The sequence below is a fragment of the Oncorhynchus keta genome, chromosome 13 (assembly GCF_023373465.1).
Source record: "Oncorhynchus keta strain PuntledgeMale-10-30-2019 chromosome 13, Oket_V2, whole genome shotgun sequence".
NCBI lineage: Eukaryota > Metazoa > Chordata > Actinopteri > Salmoniformes > Salmonidae > Oncorhynchus > Oncorhynchus keta.
This window is the reverse complement of record NC_068433.1, coordinates 44,146,268-44,170,030: the sequence shown is the minus strand read 5'-3', so window position 1 is coordinate 44,170,030 and position 23,763 is coordinate 44,146,268. Positions and strand designations below refer to the sequence as shown.

Sequence of the window (23,763 nt, the reverse complement as noted above, 5' to 3'; positions counted from 1 at the left end):
CATGACAAGTAATTTTTCCAACAATTGTTTTCAGACAGATTATTTCACTTATAATCCACTGTATCACAATTCCAGTGGGTCAGAAGTTTATATACAGTAAGTTGACTGTGCTTTTAAACAGCTTGGAAAATTCCAGAACATGATGTCATGGCTTCAGAAGCTTCCGATAGGCTAATTGACATAATTTGAGTCAATTAGAGGTGTACCTGTGGATGTATTTCAAGGCCTACCTTCAAACTCAGTGCCTCTTTGCTTGACATCATGGGAAAATCAAAATAAATCAGCGAAGACCTCAGAATAAAATTGTAGACCTCCACAAGTCTGGTTCATCCTTGAGAACAATTTCCAAAAGCCTGAAGGGACCACGTTCATCTGTACAAACAATAGTACGCAAGCATAAACACCACGGGACCATCAGGCTGAGGAAGGAGACACTCTCAGGAAGGAGACACGTTCTGTCTGAGAGAGACTGTTTGTTCCTTACTCGAATACCTGTATCCCATTATTTACATTTACATTTACATTTTATAATCCCACTTACAAATGGTGCATACACCATGACATCCCAGCCACAGCATCTAAATCCACCCCCTAGGTATTCCCAGGTGTCTCCGGAAGGTGGTGATTGACTCCGCTGTCCTGGCGTCGTGAGGGAGTTTGTTCCACCATTGGGGGGCCAGAGCAGCGAACAGTTTTGACTGGGCTGAGCGGGAACTGTACTTCCTCAGTGGTAGGGAGGCGAGCAGGCCAGAGGTGGATAAACATCCCAACAGTAAAAACCACCCCCAACCTCTCACACAGCCATTCCAACATTAAAGCAGTTAACCTGGTGCACACAGAAAACACATGAATCACAGTTTCTTTCATTTGACAGAAAAGACACCCCTGCCTGATTCCTGGTTCAACCCGTGCCAACCAGCTGTTAGTGGCCAGGGCTCCATGAAGAACCCTCCACTGGAGGTCCCCTGACCTCTTTGGTACTGGGGGTTTGTAGAGCCCCCTTCACCTAAAACCCACCATACTCTCCGCCCCACATACCCCCTGCCACTGATGTGCCTTCACTCCTGTTAGGCTTCTAATGTTCCTAACCTTAAAGCAGAGGCTGTAGAGGGCTTTACCTCCCACATCCTCAAACTCCCCCAGGCTCGGAGTGTTAAAATCTAACAAGTCCTCCAGACCCTCTTGCCAGTCTCCAGTCTCTGCCTCACCTGCAGTGGCGGAAACATTGGTGGCCCCTCTCCATTTGGCCGCCCAAACATCCCTCTTACCGGCTCAGACAGTGCCTCCTGGACATCCTCCAGGAATCTCTCCAGCAGCCTAAGAGATGTTATTCCTGTTTGTTGTGCCAAGACTTCTGGGGTTTTCCACCCCTCCTCTCCCAGCAGTCTCAGGTCACCCAGCCTTTGTGAACCCCCTGCCATCAGTTGCCTCTGCAGGGTGGCCGACTGAACCGATCTCAAAGGGATGGCTGGGTTGTGGCTCCACACCCCCTTCTCATATGGGCCTTAGCAGCTGCCAGGCCCTCAGCATTGCAGAGTAACAATCTGAGAGACCTGCTGTACTCAGCCTCTCCAGCTTCATGAGGAACAGCTGCCGGTCCAACCCTTATCCGCCAGCTCTCCTCAGCAGCGCGCATGCTGGCTCCCTCCAGCCAACATCAGCATGGTACAGCAGTCTCTGCACCGCCTTTAACCGGAAAGCAGCCATCCTGCTCTCCAGTTCCACCAGGCCCTGTCTTCCTTCGTGAACAATCATGTACAACACTGCTGCCTTCAGCCAGTGATGGCCCGAGCAGAAGAAATCCACCAGCTTGCATTGCAGGTCTGGGGATTGAGGATAGACAGTTTATGCCACAGGGAAGATGCCACCAGGTTGTTATTTATCAGCACCCTCCCTCTATATGACACTTGGGACATGAGCCACCTCCACCTGGCCAGTCTTGACACCACTGCCTGTGACAGCCCCTCCCAGTTTTTCCTTACCCACTTCTCCGAGCCCAGGTACACCCCCAATACTTTAAGCCCTTCACAACCCCACTGCAAATCCCCTGGAACCAGAGGAGGAGCCCCATCCCCCCCATGCCCCACATAACAGAGCTTTGCTCTTTCCCCAGTTTACCTTAGCTGATGAAGCTCCCTTGTACACCTTCAGACTGGTCTCTAGTGCCTGCATATCCTGATTATCCCTGACCATCACAGAAACATCATCTGCATATGCTGACACTGCTATGCCTTTCACCACATCCATTCCTGTCAGCACACTCCCTGCAGTCTCCTGCGTAGCAGTCCTATAAAAGGCTCAATGGCTAGTGTGTATAACTGCCCCGATAGAGGGCATCCTTGTCTAATGCCCCGTCTCACCCAGACTGGCCTACTGAGCCCCCCTCCCACCTTGACCATACATGACGCCCCAGCATACAACAGCTTCACACATGTCAAAACACTCTTCCCAAACCCAAACACAGACATCACATTGTGGACCATACCCATACTCATGGTCCACTCTATCAAAAGCCTTCTCTTGATCTAAAGAGACCAGTCCAAAGTTCACATTAGTTCACCTCTCGACAAGTCCAACATGTCCCTGATTAAGAACAAGTTGTCCGTGATTGAGCGTCCCGGTACACAATATGTTTGGTCCTTATGTACTATCGAGTCCAAATGGGACTTCAGTCTGTTAGAGAGGACTTTGGCAAATATCTTGTAGTCCGCACAGAGTAATGCCACAGGCCTCCAGTTCTTAAGTTCACATAAGTCCCCGCTTTTTGGGCGGGAGAGTGAGAGCCGCCCGACGCATTCACGCAACACGCAAAAAATCCTGTCCAATTATTCCCCAGAATATTTTATAAAACTCCACTGGGAGTCTATCGACCCCCGGTGCACGACCGGGGGACATCTGGGTTACGGCCTCTTCCAGAGGAATGTCCATGTCATCCCTCTGTGCCAGAGAGAGCTTAGGGAGTACTGCGAACAAGACTTGAGCACACATAGGATCACACACTTCTGCCCTATACAATTCAGTATAAAACTCCACAGTCCGCTCCAGCATCTCACCCACCACAGAGGTCACCCGCCCATCAGACAGCCGTAGACAATGTATGCCCTTGGCTTCACTTTGGTCTTTCCAAACCAAAGAAGAAGGAGCTGGGAGCATCCATCTCCTTGAGCATGGAGAACCTAGCTCTTACAAGTGCTCCCTTTGCTTTAACCTGGAAAAAACTGCCCAGGTCCCTATGTAATTTGGCTAAGTTAGCCTGGAGGCCTACATTGCCTTGCCCCACCATCTCTACCTCTATCTCACTAATACAACGCTCTAGTTCCCCTATTACTCTCCTAGCCTCTGAGGATGAGAGAGCTGTGTACTGTTGACAGAAAAGCCCGGACTTTCCCCACATCCCACCATTGACTCAGAGACTCATACTCCTCTCTTCGCTGCCCCTACCTTTCCCAAAAGTTCTGGACACCTGAGCAAAAAGTGGCATCTTGTAGGAGCTTTACATTGAACTTCAAATAAGATGCCTGCCGTGGCCCTGGTGAAATAGACAGCTGAGCCATGGTTATGTGATGATCCGAAAACCCCACCGGGAGAATGGTAGCGCCCAGCAGCCTATTGCTCCGATTCCTAGACACGTATAACCGATCAAGTCGGGCTGCACTCACCCTAGCCCCAAAAACCTTAACCCATGTATACTGTCTTGTGTTTGGATGTTTAGTTCTCCAAACATCCACTAGGTCGAACTGATTAATGACATCCCTTAACACTCCCACTGACACTGAATGAGGCTCTTCCCCATTTCTGTCTTTCATAAAATCAATTGTACAGTTCCTGCCCCCTCCGACCACCAGCGTCTCCTCAGGCGCTACCTGTGAGAGTTCCTGTATAAGGCTCCCAAATAGAACCCATATTTCTCTCCCTGTGTTAGGGGCATGCACATTTATAAAGACAAAACCCATGTTGTTAATTTCTGCTTTAACAACAAGCAGTCTACATTTACACACCTCCTTTGAGGAGCAATGTTTTACAGACAGACCCGGTGCAAAAAGGACTGCCACCCCTGCACTAGGATTTGTCCCATGGCTCAACACACTTGCCCCTTTCCACCAGAGCCAATCGACTTCATTCAACACAACATCACTATGTGTCTCCTGCAGAAACAACACCTGTACTTTTATTTGTTTTACATATTCACCCAACACACTCCTCTTTCCCGCATCTCCGGCGCCATTTATATTGAGCGAGCCTACCCGAAAAGTCTCCATAAGAAGTGGGAGAAAAGCCTCAGACTCATCTACACCATCATCTCTAGCCTGACTAGGCCCAGCCTCATCTACACCACCTTCCCTGGCATGACTAGGCCCAGCTTCTGCTGTCTGCATCTCATTACCCCCTGCACTTTGATCTCGATTTCCCCCACTGGCGCTTGTACCCTCACCTTGTCTACGGGCTTTATGTGGGCACGCAAAGCTCTTATGCCCCAAATCCCCATACTCAAAACACCGTAGACTATCTGACTATCTGGCAAACCCTGCATAGAGCCCCTCCCCGTGCCTCACTTTAAAATGCACATTTAGTTGTTGCTGATTGTTGTTCAGAAACATAAACACTTGCCTCGGGAATGAAACAACATGCTTAACGGCATCTGCCTGAAAGCCTGCTGACAGTACATGAAAACCGCTAGCAAACTTACGAAAACGACTCAGCTCTTTCCTGATTTGGTCATCCGTAATAAACAGAGGCAAATTTGCAACTACCATTCTTGTCCATGGGGTAGAGAGAGGTGAAATTCACACCAACACATCCCTTAAAAATATTCCGCAAGCAATTAGCCTACCAACCAAATTAGCCCTAACTTTGGAAAAACTGTGGATACCGCTAAAACAAATATTACATTAACCCTCCACCATAGAAAAATACAATTGAAAGAAAAGACCAGAAAATAATCAAGTTAGTTAGGACGGAAACCTTCACACCAAACACTCAAACAGCATGCACTGCAAGAGAGAGTGTCTCGCTCTCTCTCTCTGACTCTGTCTCTCTCTGACTCTCTCTCCCTCTCTTGCACTCTGAGTTTTTGTCCTTGTGATTTCTATCATCTCTTTAACATGGAAAGCAGTCTACCTCAAATATTGCATAAGCAATGACTCAAGTGTATCAAAAGATAAATAGTCTTTCTTCGCCTGACTCAGCATTATTTTAGATGATTCTAAAGAGACACATATAGCTCCATAGAGTGTATTGAGTCTTTTGAGTTCCTCTGAGTTTCTCTGACTGTTCCACTGTTTCCCCACTAGATGGCTTTGTAGAACAGGTAACACTACTTGAATAGTTGCTCAGCAGTCTTCTGCTTGGTCTGATGACAGCAATCTCAGGTGGTGGACTGTGTGGGCAAGAACGAGTGTGTATGGGAAGGTGAGGATCATACCGGGGGGGCAGCAGGTGGAGTGGGGTCTGGGGGTCAGGGGGTTGGGGTAAGAGACTCAAAGCCTAGACAAGCAATGAGGTGGGGGGTTGAACCACAGCTGCCTCTCAGCTTACAAACACCAGGAGGTATAATATGAAGAGCGGTCAATGTGTTAAGAAATACTGCTACTACTTTGTAGGCCAATACAGACCTCTGTATGAAAGGAGTTTGCAAACTAAGCTGTTTACCGAGGTAGTAATTCTCTCTCTCTCTCTCACACACACTATCTATCTTTATCTCTCCTTTCCCCCATCTCTCTCTCTCTAGATGACATATGTGACCTGAAGGTGGAGAGGCCTGGCATTGTGGACATGCTGACGGCCAAAGAGAGGGAGACCCTGGAGGAGAACGATGAGAAGGAGGAGAAAGGGAAGGAGGTGGAGGTGGGGAACGGAGAGAAGGGCCAGCAGGAGGACCAGGGAGAGGAGAAGGAGGTGAAAGTGGAGGAAGAGGAGGTGGAAGGAGGAATGTTAGAGGAAGATGACTTGGAGGAGTTGAAGTCCCAGGTGTTGCAGCTGGTGTTGGAGCTGGAGGAGGCCAGGGAGGTGTCTCAACAACATGAAGAGAGCTTCATGGAGATCCAGGGTGAGTTGCTGTTTGTGAGTTTGAGTGTGTGTGTGAGTGAAGAGTTTGTGTCTGAGTGTGACTGTATTTGTGTTCGTGTGTGGAATTGTGTGTGTCTGAGTGAGTGAGTGTGAGTGAATGTCTGTGTGCTTGTGTGAGACTGTGTGTGACAGCTGTAGCCATGATTGCATGCTGGGTGCTTAGTTCATTGTGACATCACGGCTGGGTTGTGAGAGGGTTGGGAGGTCCTATTGCTCAGCTGTCATGGTTCTTGTGCCAGTTGTCCCTGCCCCCAACTCCCCCATGGTCCATTCTGCTGACTCACATGCATACTCACTTTGTTCCTCCTCTCCTCCCCCTTTCTCTCCCTCCTCTTGTACATTTCCTCCTCTCATATCCCCCCATTCTCTTCCTCCCCTCGCTCCTTCTTTCCTCTGTCTCAGGTCTGTTGGAAGATGAGCGTCTGGCTAGTGCTCACCAGGCAGAGAGCTTTACCAGACAGATCCAGAGACTGCAAGGTAGACACGCACGCAAGCTTGTATGCACACACACAGACATGCACACAAGCGCACACACCCTTATACACAACCTCTCCTCTCTCCACTTCTGATAAATGAGCACAGCACCATTATCTTCCCCTGCTGTCTCATGAAATAGTGTATTGGCTGAGGAAAAGTTAACAATAAACATAACTTTTATAGATGAACATAACTTTTAAATGATCCCCCCACTCCTTTGTCTCCTAGTAGGGTCTCGTGATAGTGGAGAGAGGACAACTTTAAGAGATACATGGATTGGACACAATATCCTTCTCTGTCTATTTGTACTGTCCCCATCACTTGACAATGCTATAGGGTTTAAACAAAAGTTTTATAATAAATTGTTCCAAGTAGAGTCAATATTAAAAGCGCTATAGGGTTCCAATACACATAGCTGAATATGACACTATATCTATTCTCTTATGACTTAGTCCCACCATAGTTATATGGTCTAAAATGACAGGCTTATCTAGTGCCAATTACCAATCTTAGACTGTAGAGAATTTGTCTGCTTGGGAAGACGTCTGGTATAGCTCCATGATTGGCTGAAATCTCAATGGTGCTCAACCTCAGGAGACTTGATGGCCACCGTATGAATGATGTCACGTGACCAGAGAGACACCAGACCATAGAAATCCATATATTACTACTCTGTTCTATTTCATTCTGTGCACCAGACATCATTAGTTACAGGAAGGACAGTGGCTCCAGACGACATAGAGGCCTTGTCATGATGTCACTACCTTAGGAGAAGATGCTCAGTCTCCAGGCTCAGCATTTGGATAAACATGGGGTTATGTAGGTGACTGAGTGTAAGGGTGCGTGGGGGGGTGAGAGGGAGCACAGCACTCCCCCCTTGCAGTGACACTCACCACATGACTCCTATTGGAATGCAGACTGGGGGGGGTCGAGGTAGGGGTAGTTTGTCTTAGCTCATTTGGCTTTGTTATTCTGCTGTTGTACACACACGACGCCAGTGTTTCCCATCTACAGTGAGGGAGAAGGAGAGAGAGAGGGAGAGAACTCTCCGTACATGGTGCACTCCACGTAACGGCAACCCCAAGTCAGAGAGAGGCCATGTGATTGGCTGAATTGCTGTAAACATTAAGGCAGAAGGGGATTGATGTTCCCTTAAGGAAAGTTCTCAAGAGGAAAATGTAAACGTATTGTACAACCGTGTGAGTGCTCAAGAATTGCCCTCTTGCTCTGGTGAGCCCAGATGCCTTTTGTCCCTAACCTAGGACAAGCCTATGTCCAGTACAATACTATACTGTACCTCACACTATAACTAAGTAAGTAAGTAGCTTTGTCTGAGCCAGAACTGCCCAGACTGTACATCTTCGTAATGTTGTGGTTCAAGAAGTAATCTAGGTGTGTGGTTCCTCTGTGCAGTGTGTGGTAAGAGAGCTGGTCTGCAGACACTGCCATATAGCCATGGCCTCTTGAGCTCTGGCCATGTCTTTGTAAACACATCAGTCTCTCTTCACTTTAAAAGTAAAGTATGTGTGTGTGTGTGATTAATGAGGAGAGGTGAGGCGACAGGGGTTCTACTTTAGAGATAGAAAGCCCAGACCAGAGTGAATGCCCTTGTCCCTCTCCTCTGCCTTCTCCCTCTTCACTCTCCTCACCATATCCCTGGCTCATTCAGCTCTTGTGTCTGCTCTTTGCAGCCAGGACATGTTCACTAGAGTGTTTACCAGACCTTCCTGAAACGAAAGGTCCTTGACAGAGTACAAGTCAACATTGCTTGTCTTTTCTGATTTACAGATTGACATGAACTCCCCTCTCCTCTTCTATTCTATTCTCTCCTTTCCTTCCCCCTCTAGCTCAGCTGCGTTCAGTCCAGGAGGAGATGGACTCTCTGGAGGAGGAGAAGGAGAGTGAGATGGGGGAGGTGCAGGAGGAGCTGAGGTCTGCCCAGGAGGAGGTGCTGGTTCTGCAGCAGGCGGGGGAGGAGGCAGCAGCGGAGAGGGAGAACGACATCGCCTCCCTGCAGGAGGAGCTGTGTCGTCTGAGGGCCGAGCTGCAGCGTCTCCGTACCACGGCCCAAGAGTACGAGCAGGAGATCACCACCCTGCGGGCTGAAATCAGTATGAAGAGCATGAGGAGGGAGGGAGAGACTGACGGTACTATCATACTATATACTGCACTAACCCTGCATCTAACCCAAACTACTAACCACTACAACATCACACAAGCTGCAACACTGCTTAAACCCCTTACACAAACTCAAAACACAACCATTCCACACACATTCCCTGCCCATCCAGTACACCACTCCATACATAACACTGAAGCAATGGAAACCAATCAGTGATGAGGAAAATCTCTGTCAGTATGCACAGTAATATGATACAGTTAAAACTGTAGGCCGGATCCAATAGACTCAACAGGTCCAGTTGGCAGAGAGGCCTTCTTAGCAGCAGAGAACTGTGGGTAAATACGAGACAGTCTGGGAGTCATCATCGTGACTCCAGGGTTTCCAGATTTGTCTTTAGCCCTCTCCATTAAAACACACTTCGGCAATGTTTAGAGGATTTATGAGTGTTATTGATCGCAGGCTTATGGTTATTGGTGAAGTCATGGAGAGTTCAAGGTGTCACCACTATACTGTTAGGAAAGTATGGTAATGACACAGCACCACCGTGTGTACTCAAACAAGAGGGAGGAAAGCCAACAGCCTCTGTTTCAGTTTGATGGGTTGATTCTCTCGTGGTACCGCTAGTCCGTATCGATCTAGGTAGATCCCCTTTCAGTTTTAATGTCCCCCATTGTTGGATAGGCTGCAGAACTCCTTACCTCGTGATTCTCTGGTGCCACCAGGGTAGTTTATGGCTCGAGTATTAGATGTGTTGAATGAGAGTTGCAGTTGTTTTGAGTGAATGAAGAGATTGTTGTGGTTGTAATGTTGAAAGTTGTAATTTGTAGTTTTTGTAAAAGTAAAAAAATAAATAATAATCTTTGTTAGAGTGATCATTTCTCTATTGTTGTATTGTTGTGATGAAAATGAGACGTTGGTCTCGATGGGTTTCCCCAGACTAAATAAAAGAGGCCAATAAAAATAAATTCAACCTGATGAGTAACAAACTGTTTCGGAGAAAATGAGGATCGCAATCTGTCTTGGCCTCTAAAGGGATGATGCAGACTGAAAACTGATTCCTCCTTCAAAACACTCTAATGTTGAAACCCCTCAAGTCCAGAAAGCAGGCGAAAGCTTTTAAAAGTTCTACTGTGCTCTCTGTCTCGATGTGCTCATTTGTTACGGCTGCTACTCCTTTATTCGAATTGAATGCTAATAAGTAGAAAAACAACTCTGCCACAAAACCAACGCAATAGTAGATATAAATGAGTTAAAGTACCATATTTTTCCAGGGCTGCTTTTTTCAATTGGTTATTTTCAGAAGAGAGCCTGGGTACTACGCGCTCTCTCTCTCCGTCTCTGTCTCTCTCTCTGTCTGTCTGTCTCTCTCTCTCTCTCCCCCCTGGCCATTCCTCCTCAGTGTTGTAAACCTCTTCTGGTTTCTTCTCTCCCTACTTTATGTATTCAGTATAATGATGACATAACATATTATCTAGCAGAATGAGTAACACAGGGTTACTTGATCAAAGGCTCTCTCTCTCTCTCTCTCTCTCTGTGTGTGACCTGTATTATATTGGCAGTTCACAGTACTCTATCCTGTGCATGACTTTCATTAGCCCGTGTAACAGCAGGGCTAATGCCAGAGAGAGAAAGAGGGAAGAAAAGAGAGGGAGGAAAGAAAAGGGAGAGGGAGGGCGGGGGAGAAGGTGGTATTGAGACAGAATTAGGACTATAAAAGTAAAGGAAAGCAGGGATTCAGAAAGGGTAAATGAGATTGTGCTCAAGATACAGTGGTAGGTCTAAGTGTACTGTACCTCACCCAGTCACATAAACACATTAGGCTATTATTATAGCCATAAATCAGGATCTTGAACAAGAAGTGGCAACCTCTCATAGCCACCCACACATACACACTTTCAGGTGTATACACACGTGCACACGTTTAGGTATACACACATAAACACACGCTGCCCAGCAACATTACAAACAACATTCCTAATTATAACACCTGTAAGAGGAGCTCTTTGGCGCTATAGTGCTGTCGTGTTTAAAGGTAAGCTTATACTTGGTTATTTTCAGACTTCATCCTCAACTCTCCCACACTCATTGACCACCTTCATCCAGGGGAGGATTGAGCCTCTCAACCAACGTCTGTGTGTTGCTAACAGTATACTGTAGCGTCCTCCACTGTCCCTGTTTCATACCAGTCTCGATCTAGTGAACCTCTGTTCGCAAACAACAATTGGATAGCTTTTTTTGGCAGACATTTTGAGCTCGCTGCTTACGTCACGTTCTTAACTCTGTTACACCTGAACACATTTCAGGACTCTATCTAAACTAATATGTTACGTTACAGGGCCATGGTGGAACCAGTGTTGTTCAAAACCTCAACTACCTTCCTCGCCATATCACACCCTTTCCTGTGGAATCTGTTACCATGACTACTTATTGTTAACATGGTTCAGTGCGTCAACTGTCCCACCCCAACACACACCCAAGACAAAACAGCACACACTCATGTGACCCTGTGTACGTGTGTGTGTTCCAGGTGAGGTAAGCCAGCTGACGGCGGAGTGTCATGCGATTTCAGACGAGTGTCAGACCCTGAAGGACGAAAACAAACAGCTGAGCCACAAACTGCAGCAGCTACAGCAGCAGCGAGCCGGGTGAGTGGCCGAGCAGCCAGTCGAACAAGCTGCCGACCAATTAGTCACAGGCTCTCTATGTCTGGGGACCCCCACATTGCTCTACACACCTACCGTCTGTTTATTGTCTGCAGATCATCTATCATAACTTTTTGTCTGGGGTCTGATGTATCAGTAACAAGCTGTCAGTCCACAGATAAGACCAGATCACACAGGTAAACATAAGAGGCTTTTTAAAGCCTTTGTCTCTTCCATCTCTATCCCCAAGACATTTCTTCCTTGGTCGTCTGGATGTGTGAGAGTGTGATCTCGTTCCTACAGTATACACCCTGTAACATAACTAGGAGGTGTGTGTGTGTTATAGGTCCCAGTTTTGGGACTGGTGCAGCAGATAATAGTTCCTGTAGCACAGGATAAATTATGTAACAGGAGAACGTGGCTTCTCTTTCAAAGGTTCTCTCAATTATTTTATTAACATTCTCTCAAGGGCAAATCGTCTTTTTCTGTCTTTTCGTTTTTTGTTGTTGTTAAAGTGTATTTAATAATCTGTCTCATAAACCCCTAACATATTCGTTCATACACATATCAAACATACATCAAAAATATTACATTTCAATCCAATTCACATCTTCAAATTCTTTACATTTATACCCCAAACACATTTACGCTTAATTTAATTCACCTGTTTAGATTATAATTATGTAGTTGATTGTTGCCCACTATAGCCCCATAGGAGACTCTAAAAGATGCAAGCCTTTAAGGTGGTATGACCCATTAGAAGGTATTTTATACCCATGCTCAAAATGCATTCACTCCGTGTAAGAAAGGTTCATAGAAAGACAAGAATATTGCAAATGAGATTAATGTTAATTATTGGAAAATGACTGAACAAGCTACCATATCGCTAACTGAAGCTAGCAACCAACTGACCGGAGCTAGCAAACAGCTAACCGGAGCTAGCCAAAAGCTAACCGGAGCTAGCCAAAAGCTAACCGGAGCTAGCAACCAACTGACCGGAGCTAGCAACCAACTGACCGGAGCTAGCCAAAAGCTGACCGGAGCTAGCCAAAAGCTAACCGGAGCTAGCCAAAAACTGATTTTCTAACATTTATAGTACAACAATTACAAGGTTCTTAAACATCACAGATACAACATTACATTTTCTAAACCCTTAGGACATTGTCAGGCGTGTCTTACCCAGTTAACAACTCTTTTTTTTCTCGATCAAAGGAATGCACCGCCATCATTACATTTCACACTTGACATGCGCTTTTTGTCTAGTACCAAGTTATGCAATTACTATGTTGTTCAAAACCATTACATTCACTTCAACAGGCAAGTTACAAAGCTATATTGTCCTATTCAGTGTATTTTTGCACTGAACTGACCTGTTACACAGGATAAATGCTCACATTGTATATAGACTTATTTTTCTACTGTATTATTGACTGTATTGTAACGACCCTGGGTTTATAAGCGCAGAAATCGGCTCTGCCGCTCGAGCATGCTTTTGCGGCACAGTCGATAGCACACCGGACCTCGAGCTCGAAGGTCAAGGGTTCGAAACCTGCTCCCTGCTGTTTCATTATAGTATGTTTGTTTTACTCCATGTGTAACTCTGTGTTGTTGTATGTGTCGAACTGCTTTGCTTTATCTTGGCCAGGTCGCAATTGTAAATGAGAACTTGTTCTCAACTTGCCTACCTGGTTAAATAAAGGTGAAAAAATAATGAAACAGGAGAACGAAGCCAAAGTTCTCTCAATAATGAGAACACACAGGTGCAGGATCGCATATATAGTCCCAGTGCGAAGTGAACAAGTCTAATGCCCCCTACTGGCCAACAGTAGTATACATGCATCGAAATGGCAAGACCTTGGAGGACTGACATATCAGTAAAAGCGTTCTTCCCCAATACAAAGAAACAATACACAACCGTACATTTTGTGTGCATCACACATGCATGTGTCTGTGTCTGTGCATGCACATGTGTGATTGTGCACCTGAGAATACACCAGATGTGTCTTAAAATATACATAATACAGGCAGCACAACAAGCCAACACCGTAGCTCCTCTTGTGCCCTTTGAAGGGATTGTTTAATGTGGGTGAGGCCTTAGGAAACAACGTAGTCTAAATCTAGGATGCATAGACTAGTAAGGATGAAGTCTGTGTATGTAAGGGTACTGTATCCAGGGGCCTCCTGGTTGGTGCAGTGGTTAAGGGCGCTGTATTGCAGCACCAGCGACCGGGAGGTCCGTGGGGCGACTCACAATTGGCCTAGCTTCGTCCGGGTTAGGGAGGGTTTGTCCAGTAGGGAAATCCTTGTCTCATCGCGCAGCGGCGACTCCTGTGGCGGGCCGGGCACAGTGCAGCTGGCTTCCGGGTTGGATGTGCACTGTGCTAAGAAGCAGTGCGGCTTGATTGGGTTGTGTATCGGAGGACGCATGACTTTCAACCTTCGTCTCTCCCGAGCCCGTACGGGAGTTGTAGCGATGAGACAAGATAGTAGCTACTAAAAACAATTGGATACCACGAAATTGGGGAGAAAAAGGGGAATTTTTTTAACCAAATATCCTGTATCCTGACAAGTCATTTCCTGTTTTTGAAAAATAACTTTTTTTGTGTGATCTTGGTTTGTGGCGACATCGTATTAGGAAGGAAATTTAATTGAATTAATTCTCAAGTCCCTGTTCCAACCCAGATCTACTCAAATGAAAGACACAACGCACTTCTCCAATGTTAGCCTCAGAGAAAAAAATCTCAGACTCATTGGCAGAAGTAGTGACTCATGTTTTCCCAGAATGAAAGAGAGCTATGGTTGGTCCTTCACGGTATTGCACTGTAATACATCACACTACATCATACAGTAGTTACTTCAATGCACTCTATTGTTGTACTCTGATAGTGCTCATCAATTTTTAAGCTTCAATTATTTATGTTCACTCTACCGTTTCACAGAATGTATGGTTGTGTTTTAGCAAAGTACTCTGTAGTGTAATGGGGTGATCTGACCATATAAGCTGTTATGTCATGAATGTTTAAACTCTGGGAGAGTTGTGGTTGGCCCAGGGGACAGAGTTAAATCTGTTTAAACTCTGTGAGAGTTATTGTTGACCCACAGTATAATTTTCTCCCAGTGAATAAATGTTGCTGAGAGGGAATCAGCAATGAGGCGAGTACTGCACTGCGGATATCAACAACACCACAGCAAATGCACACACACACACACACACACACACACACACACACACACACACACACACACACACACACACACACACACACACACACACACACACACACACACACACACACACACACACACACACACACACACACACACACACACACACACACACACACACAGATGAATGATGCTTATAAATTGCTAACACATTGAATGATCTCTCTGGATGACAGCTCCAATGATTTCTATCTGGCCTTGAGAGGGGAGGGGGACGAAGACCAGAAGGATGAGGGTGTTGGGCAGGATGAGGAATCAGTGAAAGCTGGAGGCTACATGACCCTGTCCCAGACCCAGGGTGGGCAGACCCAGGGTGGGCAGACCCAGACTGGTCAAGGTGGGCGCTTGGTGGATGCCTCCATCCAGAAGAATATCTCATTTGATGGCAAGCCCATCACCAATTGGAACGGGGGACCCTCTGAAGTCTTCTCCCTACGAGACCAGCTCAAACTGACTGAGGAGAGGTCCTCGCAAGTACAGAGACAAGTATGGACACAGACACATACAAGTCTTATAAAACAGAGTAAGCCAATGTGATGATGAAAATGCTCTCTTTCTCTTTCTCTCTCTCTCTCTCTCTCTCTCTCTCTCTCTCTCTCTCTCTCTCTCTCTCTCTCTCTCTCTCTCTCTCTCTCTCTCTCTCTCTCTCTCTCTCTCTCTCTCTCTCTCTCTCTCTCTCCCAGTGTGAAGGGTTGAAGGGGGAGCTTGCGGAACTTCAGGGGCTGTTTGACTGCAGCCGGAAGGAGAGGGCGGAGCTGGAGCAGGAACTCCGTCACTGCAGGGTGGAGCTAGAGAGGCTGGGCGGCAGGAAGTCACAGGTGAGAGGTCAGCGGTCGGAGGGAGGTAACTTTGGTAACTTTGGTAACAATGGCCGACAAAAGATAGCCTCTTCTGTGTATGAGTTGGTGAAAACAAGTGTTCCTATAAGGGGACAAACACTACACATGTGTTATAAGAAGGGTTATGGTGGTGAAGGAGCTGGTTAGGAGGTAAGTAGAAGGGAACGAGAAGACAACTATACACATACACACCTGTATTTACAGTACACTTGCGCTAACTAACCCATTCTCCTCAAGCATCAAGTCTGTCTGTCTGCCTGTATTGTGTGCATGTGGGTCAGTAGCAACAGCTCAGTCAAACAGCTATGTCTCATGGAATCGTGACCTGTCTCTCGTCCTCTTTCTGCCTCCAGTCCTCTCTCTGCCTCCAGTGGTGTAGTCAGTTATTCTTGTGTCCTCGACTTTGGTCCCTGGCTTCTACCGCCCTCTTCTCAACATGCATTGCTTCAATGGCGGTGTGCGTCCTCTGCGTCCTGTCGCCCTGTCCAGTGTCTGTCCCCGTGTCCACCTAAACAGTCCGGGTCCCTACCCTCTTTCTCTTCCTCTTCCTTTCTGATACCATCAAAACCAGGAAATTCTGAATCAGAATTTTGTTGAAAACAAAAAAGACTAATCAACCCACATGTTATTATAGTGTACAAATGTGAGCTTATAAGCAAGCCACTCTACCCTTGATGATTTGATTGGGTGTACATGGTCTCCTTATCAAGAATTTGGACTTAAACCATCCAGCTTGAGTACCACAGCAGTTCATGTCACTCACCTGTCCTCCATAGTTGTAGTTTCTCTTGTGACGAAACCCCCTCACCCACACTGCTGGGCTGCCTACAACTCCCAGGGTTCTCTCTGTCTGAGTGACCGTTTGAGTAACAGGCAGCACTTTTCAGTGTTGGCAGAGATCTTTAAATGACAAGATAGAACCATTACACAAGTTGTTCATCTTGTCTTTAACCATCTTTGATGTGCTCTAATGCCATGCTTTTTCTGTTTTTCCCCTCCCTTCATCGTTGCCATGGCTGTGTTTTGTTGAAAACTCATATTTATAAACTTATTCACATTCATATTGTCAAATCTGTTTACCACCCCACAAAACGTTGCGCAATATGGTTTTTATTATCAATCTGCCTGTCTCTTTATTTCTTTTGTTCTCTGTCACTCACCCTCTCTGTCCTTGTCTATCGGTCTCTCTACCTGTCTATCTGCCTGTCATCTCATTTATCTACCTCTCAATCGCCTCATGATGTTTTATTTACATATATCTATCTGTTGTCTCTTCATCTATCTCTCCATATGTGATTCTTTCATTTTTGTCCCACTTTATTATGATTTGTGATTTCTCTCACCACCTCCCTTCTCCTCTCTCATGCCCCCACGATCCCTTGTTTTCTCCCCAGAACTGCACTCCTCCGTCTGAGCCCCCTGTTCTCTCCATCCCCTTCATAGGAATGATTGTAATAATGGCCCTGATATGGTGCTGGTGGGAGGAGCTGGCGTCCTAGAGGGGACCAGGTATGGGCATGCCCTTTCTTTATCTAGAAGAGTCAAATATCGTCAACTCTTATTTCCTCTAAGAGAGGCTGAATGTCTGTTGTAGATGCAGATTATTCAGCCTCTGGCTGTGGGTGTGCCTGAATGTAGAATACTGCACACACAGATATACTGTAGAAAGCGAATGTGTAGCGCCAGTACGTCTGGTTTGGTTAATGGTTAAATGTTATTAGAGTTCGTAGTTCAAAGTTCTGACAGTGATGTGATCTGTTTTGGAAGGGTACCTTATTCCACTGACATAAAGACTCTGATTCAAGCATAAGCGTGTGCTGGAAAGACCAGCTATTGCAGTGGAGTAGACCCATGTCTTACAATGTAAGTTGTCCCTGTGAGAATCACGTTTCCCTTGATCTGTCAATCAAACTAAAGCTGTTTGAGGAACGCAACCTCTATGGTGAACAATAAACATCCAAAGCCACATTAACACCAAATGGGCTAGAACCAAAATGTCAATAGAGGGTGGCGAAAATACTTTACAGATGTCAGCGACTTGGCTCCCGTTGGGGTAAACCGGCTCAAAATGTACCGTGTGGTCTGCTTTGTTCCTCTGAAGGTGGGCCGTCAACCTTAAGAGTTAACGGAATCACTGAGGCAGACGGTCCAATAACTCAGTCCCACCCAGCAGTCTCCAAATGCACTATTCACTGTGTTTACTATGACTCTACTGAATGGAATGACTCCGATTCTAAGAATACTAAGAACTTGGCTCGGAACAGCCAAGCAGCCGCCACACTTCAAAAGCTGCGAGTAAGAGAGAAATGAAAAGGAGAGAGAAGAAAGAGACTTTCACACTTGCTCGCCTGTTCCGCTGATGTTTTCGTCCGAGAAAGGTGGCTTTTTTTTTTAAGTGGTCCGTCACACTTATCCGAGGGAAACACAGTGACACGCAGCTCCTTTCATGTCTCCATTGGGACTGTGCAGAGATTACCACTAGAGCCAAGATGGATGACACAGCGTTTATGTCAACACCCACTGCTCCTGCCTGACCTCCACAGGCGGGACAGCAGCCAGAGAGCCAGGGAACTGAGGTTTAGAGAAACCTTCTCTCCCTCCAACCTCCAGCCGGCTGAATGCTGTGTTGTGGTCAGCCTGCAGTGAGGCATAGTCCTTTCTCCATCCCTCTCTCTCTTGCATGGCCCCTGACAGATTTAGCTGAAAGGGGTCTTGGGACATTTAGAATGAGGTTTGGCTATTTACCTTGGGACATTTAGAATGAGGTTTGGTTATTTACCTTGGGACATTTAGAATGAGGTATGGCTATTTACCTTGGGACATTTAGAATGAGGTTTGGTTATTTACCTTGGGACATTTAGCCTGAGTTGGAGTGTTTGTCTTTTATTGTAGTGAGTAAGGGTTCAGAAAGTTTAATGAGAGTGTCAAGCATCCATTTTAGGATGACATGGCCACAAGTTGTGTGTGTGTGTGTGTGTATGCGTGTGTGTGTGTGTGTGTGTGGGCGAGAAGCTGTCAGTACACTACACCACACTCAGGGGGGATCCTCTTACTGGGCTCCAGGGTGACATCACTGCTAAACTCTCTCTCTCTCCCTCTCTCGCACACCACACCACACACACACACACACACACACACACACACACACACACACACACACACACACACACACACACACACACACACACACACACACACACACACACACACACACACACACACACACACACACACACACACGCACACACTCTCTCTGCAGCTAACAACACCACTCAAGTCTTCTCTCTTCTCACAAAAGAGTGTGTAGGTTGGTTGTGTCGGTCTGTATCCCAATTGAACTGTAAATTATTGGGCTGTAAGGCACAAAACAGTCCTTTGTCCAACATGTGTGTTGAGGAAATGGATGTGTCCAAAGTGTATGCAAAGCGAAGCGGTTGTTTGAGCTAATCTGACCAAACTCGAGGAGATGGTACTGTATGTGTGTTAAAACTTGTGAATGAATAACCTCTGTGACCTTTGAACCCTGTCCTCTGTCCTCTTGCCACCAGGAGAGCGAGGGAGGCTGGAACCTGGTGGCAGTGGTTGCCGTGGCAGCGCTTGTAGTCCTGATAGTCCCCAGCCTTTCCAGAGCGTTTACCTGAGGACTACACAGAACGGAAGTCACTGTACAAGAAATGACTGTGCTGGTTTCCCCTGGCAACATGGGCAATGCCATGCCCCTATCTCATGATGCCCTTGTCAAGTCTCCTCCTCGCTTCATCTTCCAAGGAGGACTGCATTGACAACTGACATTTTCACCAGGAAATACAACACAACAAGGAAGTAGTCTCAAGGAGAAATACATATACCTGTTTAAGCCACTCTAAAGATAAGGACGGCAATATCTTGTTTCTCTCTTTAAAGTCCTACAGTTTGACTCAATCGGTTTCCCTATAACAGGGACTGCCTCCGAGTTTGTGGCAGTACGGTGTCTGCATGGGTGTCAATGGAAAGACACAATTTAGCACAGAACATGTCTGCGCATTTATTGATTGATCGGATGATGGTTTATTATTTGATTGGTTGATGGTTGATTGGTTTATTATTTGATTGGTTGATGGTTGATTGGTTTATTATTTGATTGGTTGATGGTTGATTGGTTTATTGACAACCTGTAAAGGTTGAATTGGGAAAAGCTCATGCACATATTGAGTCACTGATGAGATTTTTCTCTTTCCAATGGGCATGTGATCTTTCCCCAGAACCTACCCCTCCTTTTGAATCACTTTGAACATTGCCACTGCAATTGTCTCTGCTACACCTGTAACACCTGTCCTTCTGTTTATGTTGTGGCATGCTCTTTTTACGTTTTAAATTAAGATGTGTGGAGGAGGGTTTGATTATATGAGTTTGTTGTATTGGATGTCTGTCTCCTTTGTAAATGGTTCTCTCTCTCTCTCGTCTGCATGTCTCTCTGTCTCTCTCTCTCTCTCTCTCTCTCTCTCTCTCTCTCTCTCTCTCTCTCTGTCTCTCTGTCTCTCTGTCTCTCTGTCTCTCTGTCTCTCTCTCTCTCTCTCTCTCTCTCTCTCTCTCTCTCTCTGTCTCTCTCTCTCTCTCTCTCTGTCTCTCTGTCTCTCTCTCTCTCTCTCTCTCTCTGTCTCTCTCTCTCTCTCTCTCTCTGTCTCTCTCTCTCTCTCTCTCTCTCTGTCTCTGTCTCTCTGTCTCTCTGTCTCTCTGTCTCTCTCTCTCTCTCTCTCTCTCTGTCTCTCTCTCTCTCTCTCTCTCTCTCTCTCTCTGTCTCTCTGTCTCTCTGTCTCTCTCTCTCTCTCTCTCTCTCTCTCTCTCTCTCTCTCTCTCTCTCTCTCTCTCTGTCTCTCTGTCTCTCTGTCTCTCTCTCTCTCTCTCTCTCTCTCTCTCTCTCTCTGTCTCTCTCTCTCTCTCTCTCTCTCTCTCTCTCTGTCTCTCTGTCTCTCTGTCTCTCTCTCTCTCTCTCTCTCTCTCTCTCTCTCTCTCTGTCTCTCTCTCTCTCTCTCTCTCTCTCTCTCTCTCTCTCTCTCTCTCTCTCTCTCTCTCTCTCTCTCTCTCTCTGTCTCTCTCTCTCTCTCTCTCTCTCTCTCTCTCTCTCTCTCTCTCTCTCTCTCTCTCTCTCTGTCTCTCTGTCTCTCTCTCTCTCTCTCTCTCTCTCTCTCTCTCTCTCTCTCTCTGTCTCTCTCTCTCTCTCTCTCTCTCTCTCTCTCTCTCTCTCTCTCTGTCTCTCTCTCTCTCTCTCTCTCTCTGTCTCTCTCTCTCTGTCTCTCTGTCTCTCTCTCTCTCTCTCTCTCTCTGTCTCTCTCTCTCTGTCTCTCTCTCTCTCTCTGTCTCTCTCTCTCTCTCTCTCTCTCTCTCTCTCTCTCTCTCTCTCTCTGTCTCTCTGTCTCTCTCTCTCTCTCTCTCTCTCTCTCTCTCTCTCTCTGTCTCTCTCTCTCTCTCTCTCTCTCTCTCTCTCTCTCTCTCTCTCTCTCTCTCTCTCTCTCTCTCTCTCTCTCTCTCTCTCTCTCTGTCTCCTTACAATTGGTTATATTTTGTATGTGAATGGAACCACAACGACTATACACATCTATACAGACAAACAATACTATCATAAATGCAACTTGGTGTGTTCAATTTGACAGTCCAAATGATTTCCAGTTAGATGTTTATTTTTGTAGCCATAGGAACAATTTATCCCCAAGACTGAGGAGTTATTTAATGACTGATTCCACTGTGTTTGGTTCTGCTTAGAAACAGAACTTAACAAGGCTTGTTATTTGAAACAGAGAGTTATTTTCGTAAATAGACATTGTGTTTAAATGTTTTGCATTATTTTTTATATTATAATCGTGACAAGCGTTCTGAAAAATGACAAACAATCAACATAGGTCACCAAAATGAAAAGTGGAGCCAGTGATGAAATATGGACCATTGTTTTCTAGGATGTGCATTTTGGGGTTCCTCTTACCGAGTCTTTTCGTCTTGTACTGTTTGCGTTCTTACTCTCTGATATCTATATTCTCTAACGATGATTCCCTTTTCTTTGTTGGCACGAAGCACACTGTTTATTCACAGGTTCTCCAACTGCAACTTGCCTGCAATGCATGGGACCTTTTCAGTGTCATTGCTGTAAGCTTGACACAACACATTCCAATGATAGATTGACTTAACAACAACCGCGATGTGACACTGTTGTCATGGAGAAGACGTCTAAACCTTTACGGAGTGCACCGAGAGTACTTTTTGGTTCTTACTCTACCTTTTGGCATGACTTAGCTACCGTGGAAATACATAGCAACAACAAATCCTTTCAACTCCTTTATGTTAACGGTGGAGCAAAATGTCAGAAATGCGCTTTGCGTTGAGTGAGAACGGTGGTGTTATTTTAGAGCTGTCGGAGTTAAATGGTCTTTGTCCGAGAACACACCGCGACTATGACTGAGAGAGCAATCTGACATAAGTGTTTTCTTTTCGAGAGGATCGTTTGTGAGAAACGTGTACAGAATGCAGTAAGCGTTATAGCTGGCGCCTGAATTTGTAGTGTGCTGTCATGACTGACAGTTAGTTGGCTTGTTTCATAGATGTATGTAGGCGAGCTAATCAGCTAACATTCTGTGGGTGTGTAGGTGACAAGACACTGAAAGCGTGCTTAGCCATTATTCCTCTGTATTCCAGTATCCTATTGTAGAGTAATAGCGTTATAAATATGTATAGGTAATTAGTGCTTCTAATTTATGCTAAGAATCAATTCATTACGACTGTAAGTATATGCTATTAGTTTCAATACGTGATTCATAATCACAAATGTATGATAGGCAATTAGACACTGAGGTGACCTGAAAAACATGAATGCTTATAGGCTATGTATAGAATATTTTTTTCCCCACAGTGCAAATACAATATAAGAACTCATTGGTAGGTAAATGCTTGCTACAGTGTATGTAAAAACAATATCTGTAGTTGTGGACCAACATGTGTTTTTTTTGTATTGTATTGTAAATAGGAAATAGTTTAGCACAGTTAAATAACATGGTTTGTTGATTTGAGAGCAGTTCTAGATTGAGTAGAGGGTTCTTTTTGAATTGGCTGAACACAGCCAGTGCATGAATAGTGTACATGTGTATGAGACCGTAACATGTTTAGATATTGCATGTTCGACTTAACTTGCATCCCTATAGATGGGTAGATCTAGTTCCTGTAGTCACAGTCATTTCAGCCAATCCAGTATGACCTTATTAATGCATGACTAATCAGAATCATTTGTGATTTTTTCTCTCTCTCACTATGTCAGTCTCTCTTCGTTGATGTACTACTTTACTGGGTTGTCACTATTAATATTTTCACTTTGGTTTCATACAGTCTATTCTATTCTATTGTACTCTACTTTATTCTACTTTTCTTCTTCAATTGTCTGGTCTCTACAGTGTGTATAGATTTATGTGGTATATATCTTCTCTGCTGTGCTTCAAATACTGTAAATTCCACTGACTGTGTATTTTCTTCTTACCCAGCTTCAATTCCAGCATGGAAGCTTAAACAATAAGGGAGAGACACATTACAGAAACTATTCTACATGTCAAAACAACCTGTGCTCTTAACTAGAAACTAGCTGATGGTCACTGTATGTGATGATGTGAAGTTTGACCTTTGAACTTGTGTAAAGCTGCTGCTCATTCTGTATGTCTCTCTGTCTGGGTCTGTGTGACATGGCTACTGTCAATGTCTGTTTTATGCGGCGCTGAATCTGATTTAGCCATAGTCTCTACTACAACACCTTGCCAGTCAATGTCTCTATGAGCTTTTATGGGTTAATGAGAATATTGTGAGTATTTGGGTAAATAGGCTGTACATTTTGTAAATGAACTGAGAAATAAAAGTAGTTTATCCTTATTTTCTCTCTCTCTCTCTCTCAACTCAGCAAAAAAAGAAACGCCCTCTCACTGTTAACTGCGTTTATTTTCAGCAAACTTAACATGTGTAAATATTTGTATGAACATAACAAGATTCAACAACTGAGACATAAACAGAACAAGTTCCACAGACAAGTGACTAACAGAAATGGAATAATGTGTCCCTGAACAAAGGGGGGGGGGGAATCAAAAGTAACAGTCAGTATCTGGTGTGGCCACCAGCTGCATTAAGTACTGCAGTGCATCTCCTCCTCATGGACTGCAACAGATTTGCCAGTTCTTGCTGTGAGATGTTAACCCACTCTTCCACCAAGGCACCTGCAAGTTCCCAGACATTTCTGGGGGGAATGGCCTAGCCCTCATCCTCCGATCCAACAGGTCCCAGACGTGCTCAATGGGATTGAGATCCGGGCTCTTCGCTGGCCATGGCAGAACACTGACATTCCTGTCTTGCAGGAAATCACGCACAGAACGAGCAGTATGGCTGGTGGCAT

At 45.4% G+C, this 23,763-nt stretch overlaps 1 protein-coding gene across 6 annotated transcripts in view; it reads left to right on the top strand.

The window, feature by feature from the left end:
* The window catches only part of LOC118392384 (coiled-coil domain-containing protein 136-like), a 61,494-nt gene extending 38,245 nt beyond the window's left edge, over window positions 1-23,249 (top strand). For 4 of the 6 annotated variants that reach the window (XM_052460249.1, XM_052460247.1, XM_052460248.1 and 1 more), the window contains 8 exons: window positions 5,729-6,046; window positions 6,469-6,543; window positions 8,391-8,690; window positions 11,193-11,310; window positions 14,709-15,018; window positions 15,216-15,350; window positions 16,766-16,880; window positions 18,920-23,249. In XM_052460249.1, coding sequence (XP_052316209.1) covers window positions 5,729-6,046; window positions 6,469-6,543; window positions 8,391-8,690; window positions 11,193-11,310; window positions 14,709-15,018; window positions 15,216-15,350; window positions 16,766-16,870 — 1,361 coding nt within the window. In that variant the 3' untranslated portion in view covers window positions 16,871-16,880; window positions 18,920-23,249. The remainder of the gene's footprint in view (window positions 1-5,728; window positions 6,047-6,468; window positions 6,544-8,390; window positions 8,691-11,192; window positions 11,311-14,708; window positions 15,019-15,215; window positions 15,351-16,765; window positions 16,881-18,919) is intronic. The other 2 variants (XR_008062895.1, XM_052460250.1) reach the window with 2 other exon arrangements.
* Window positions 23,250-23,763: the final 514 nt, after the last annotated feature.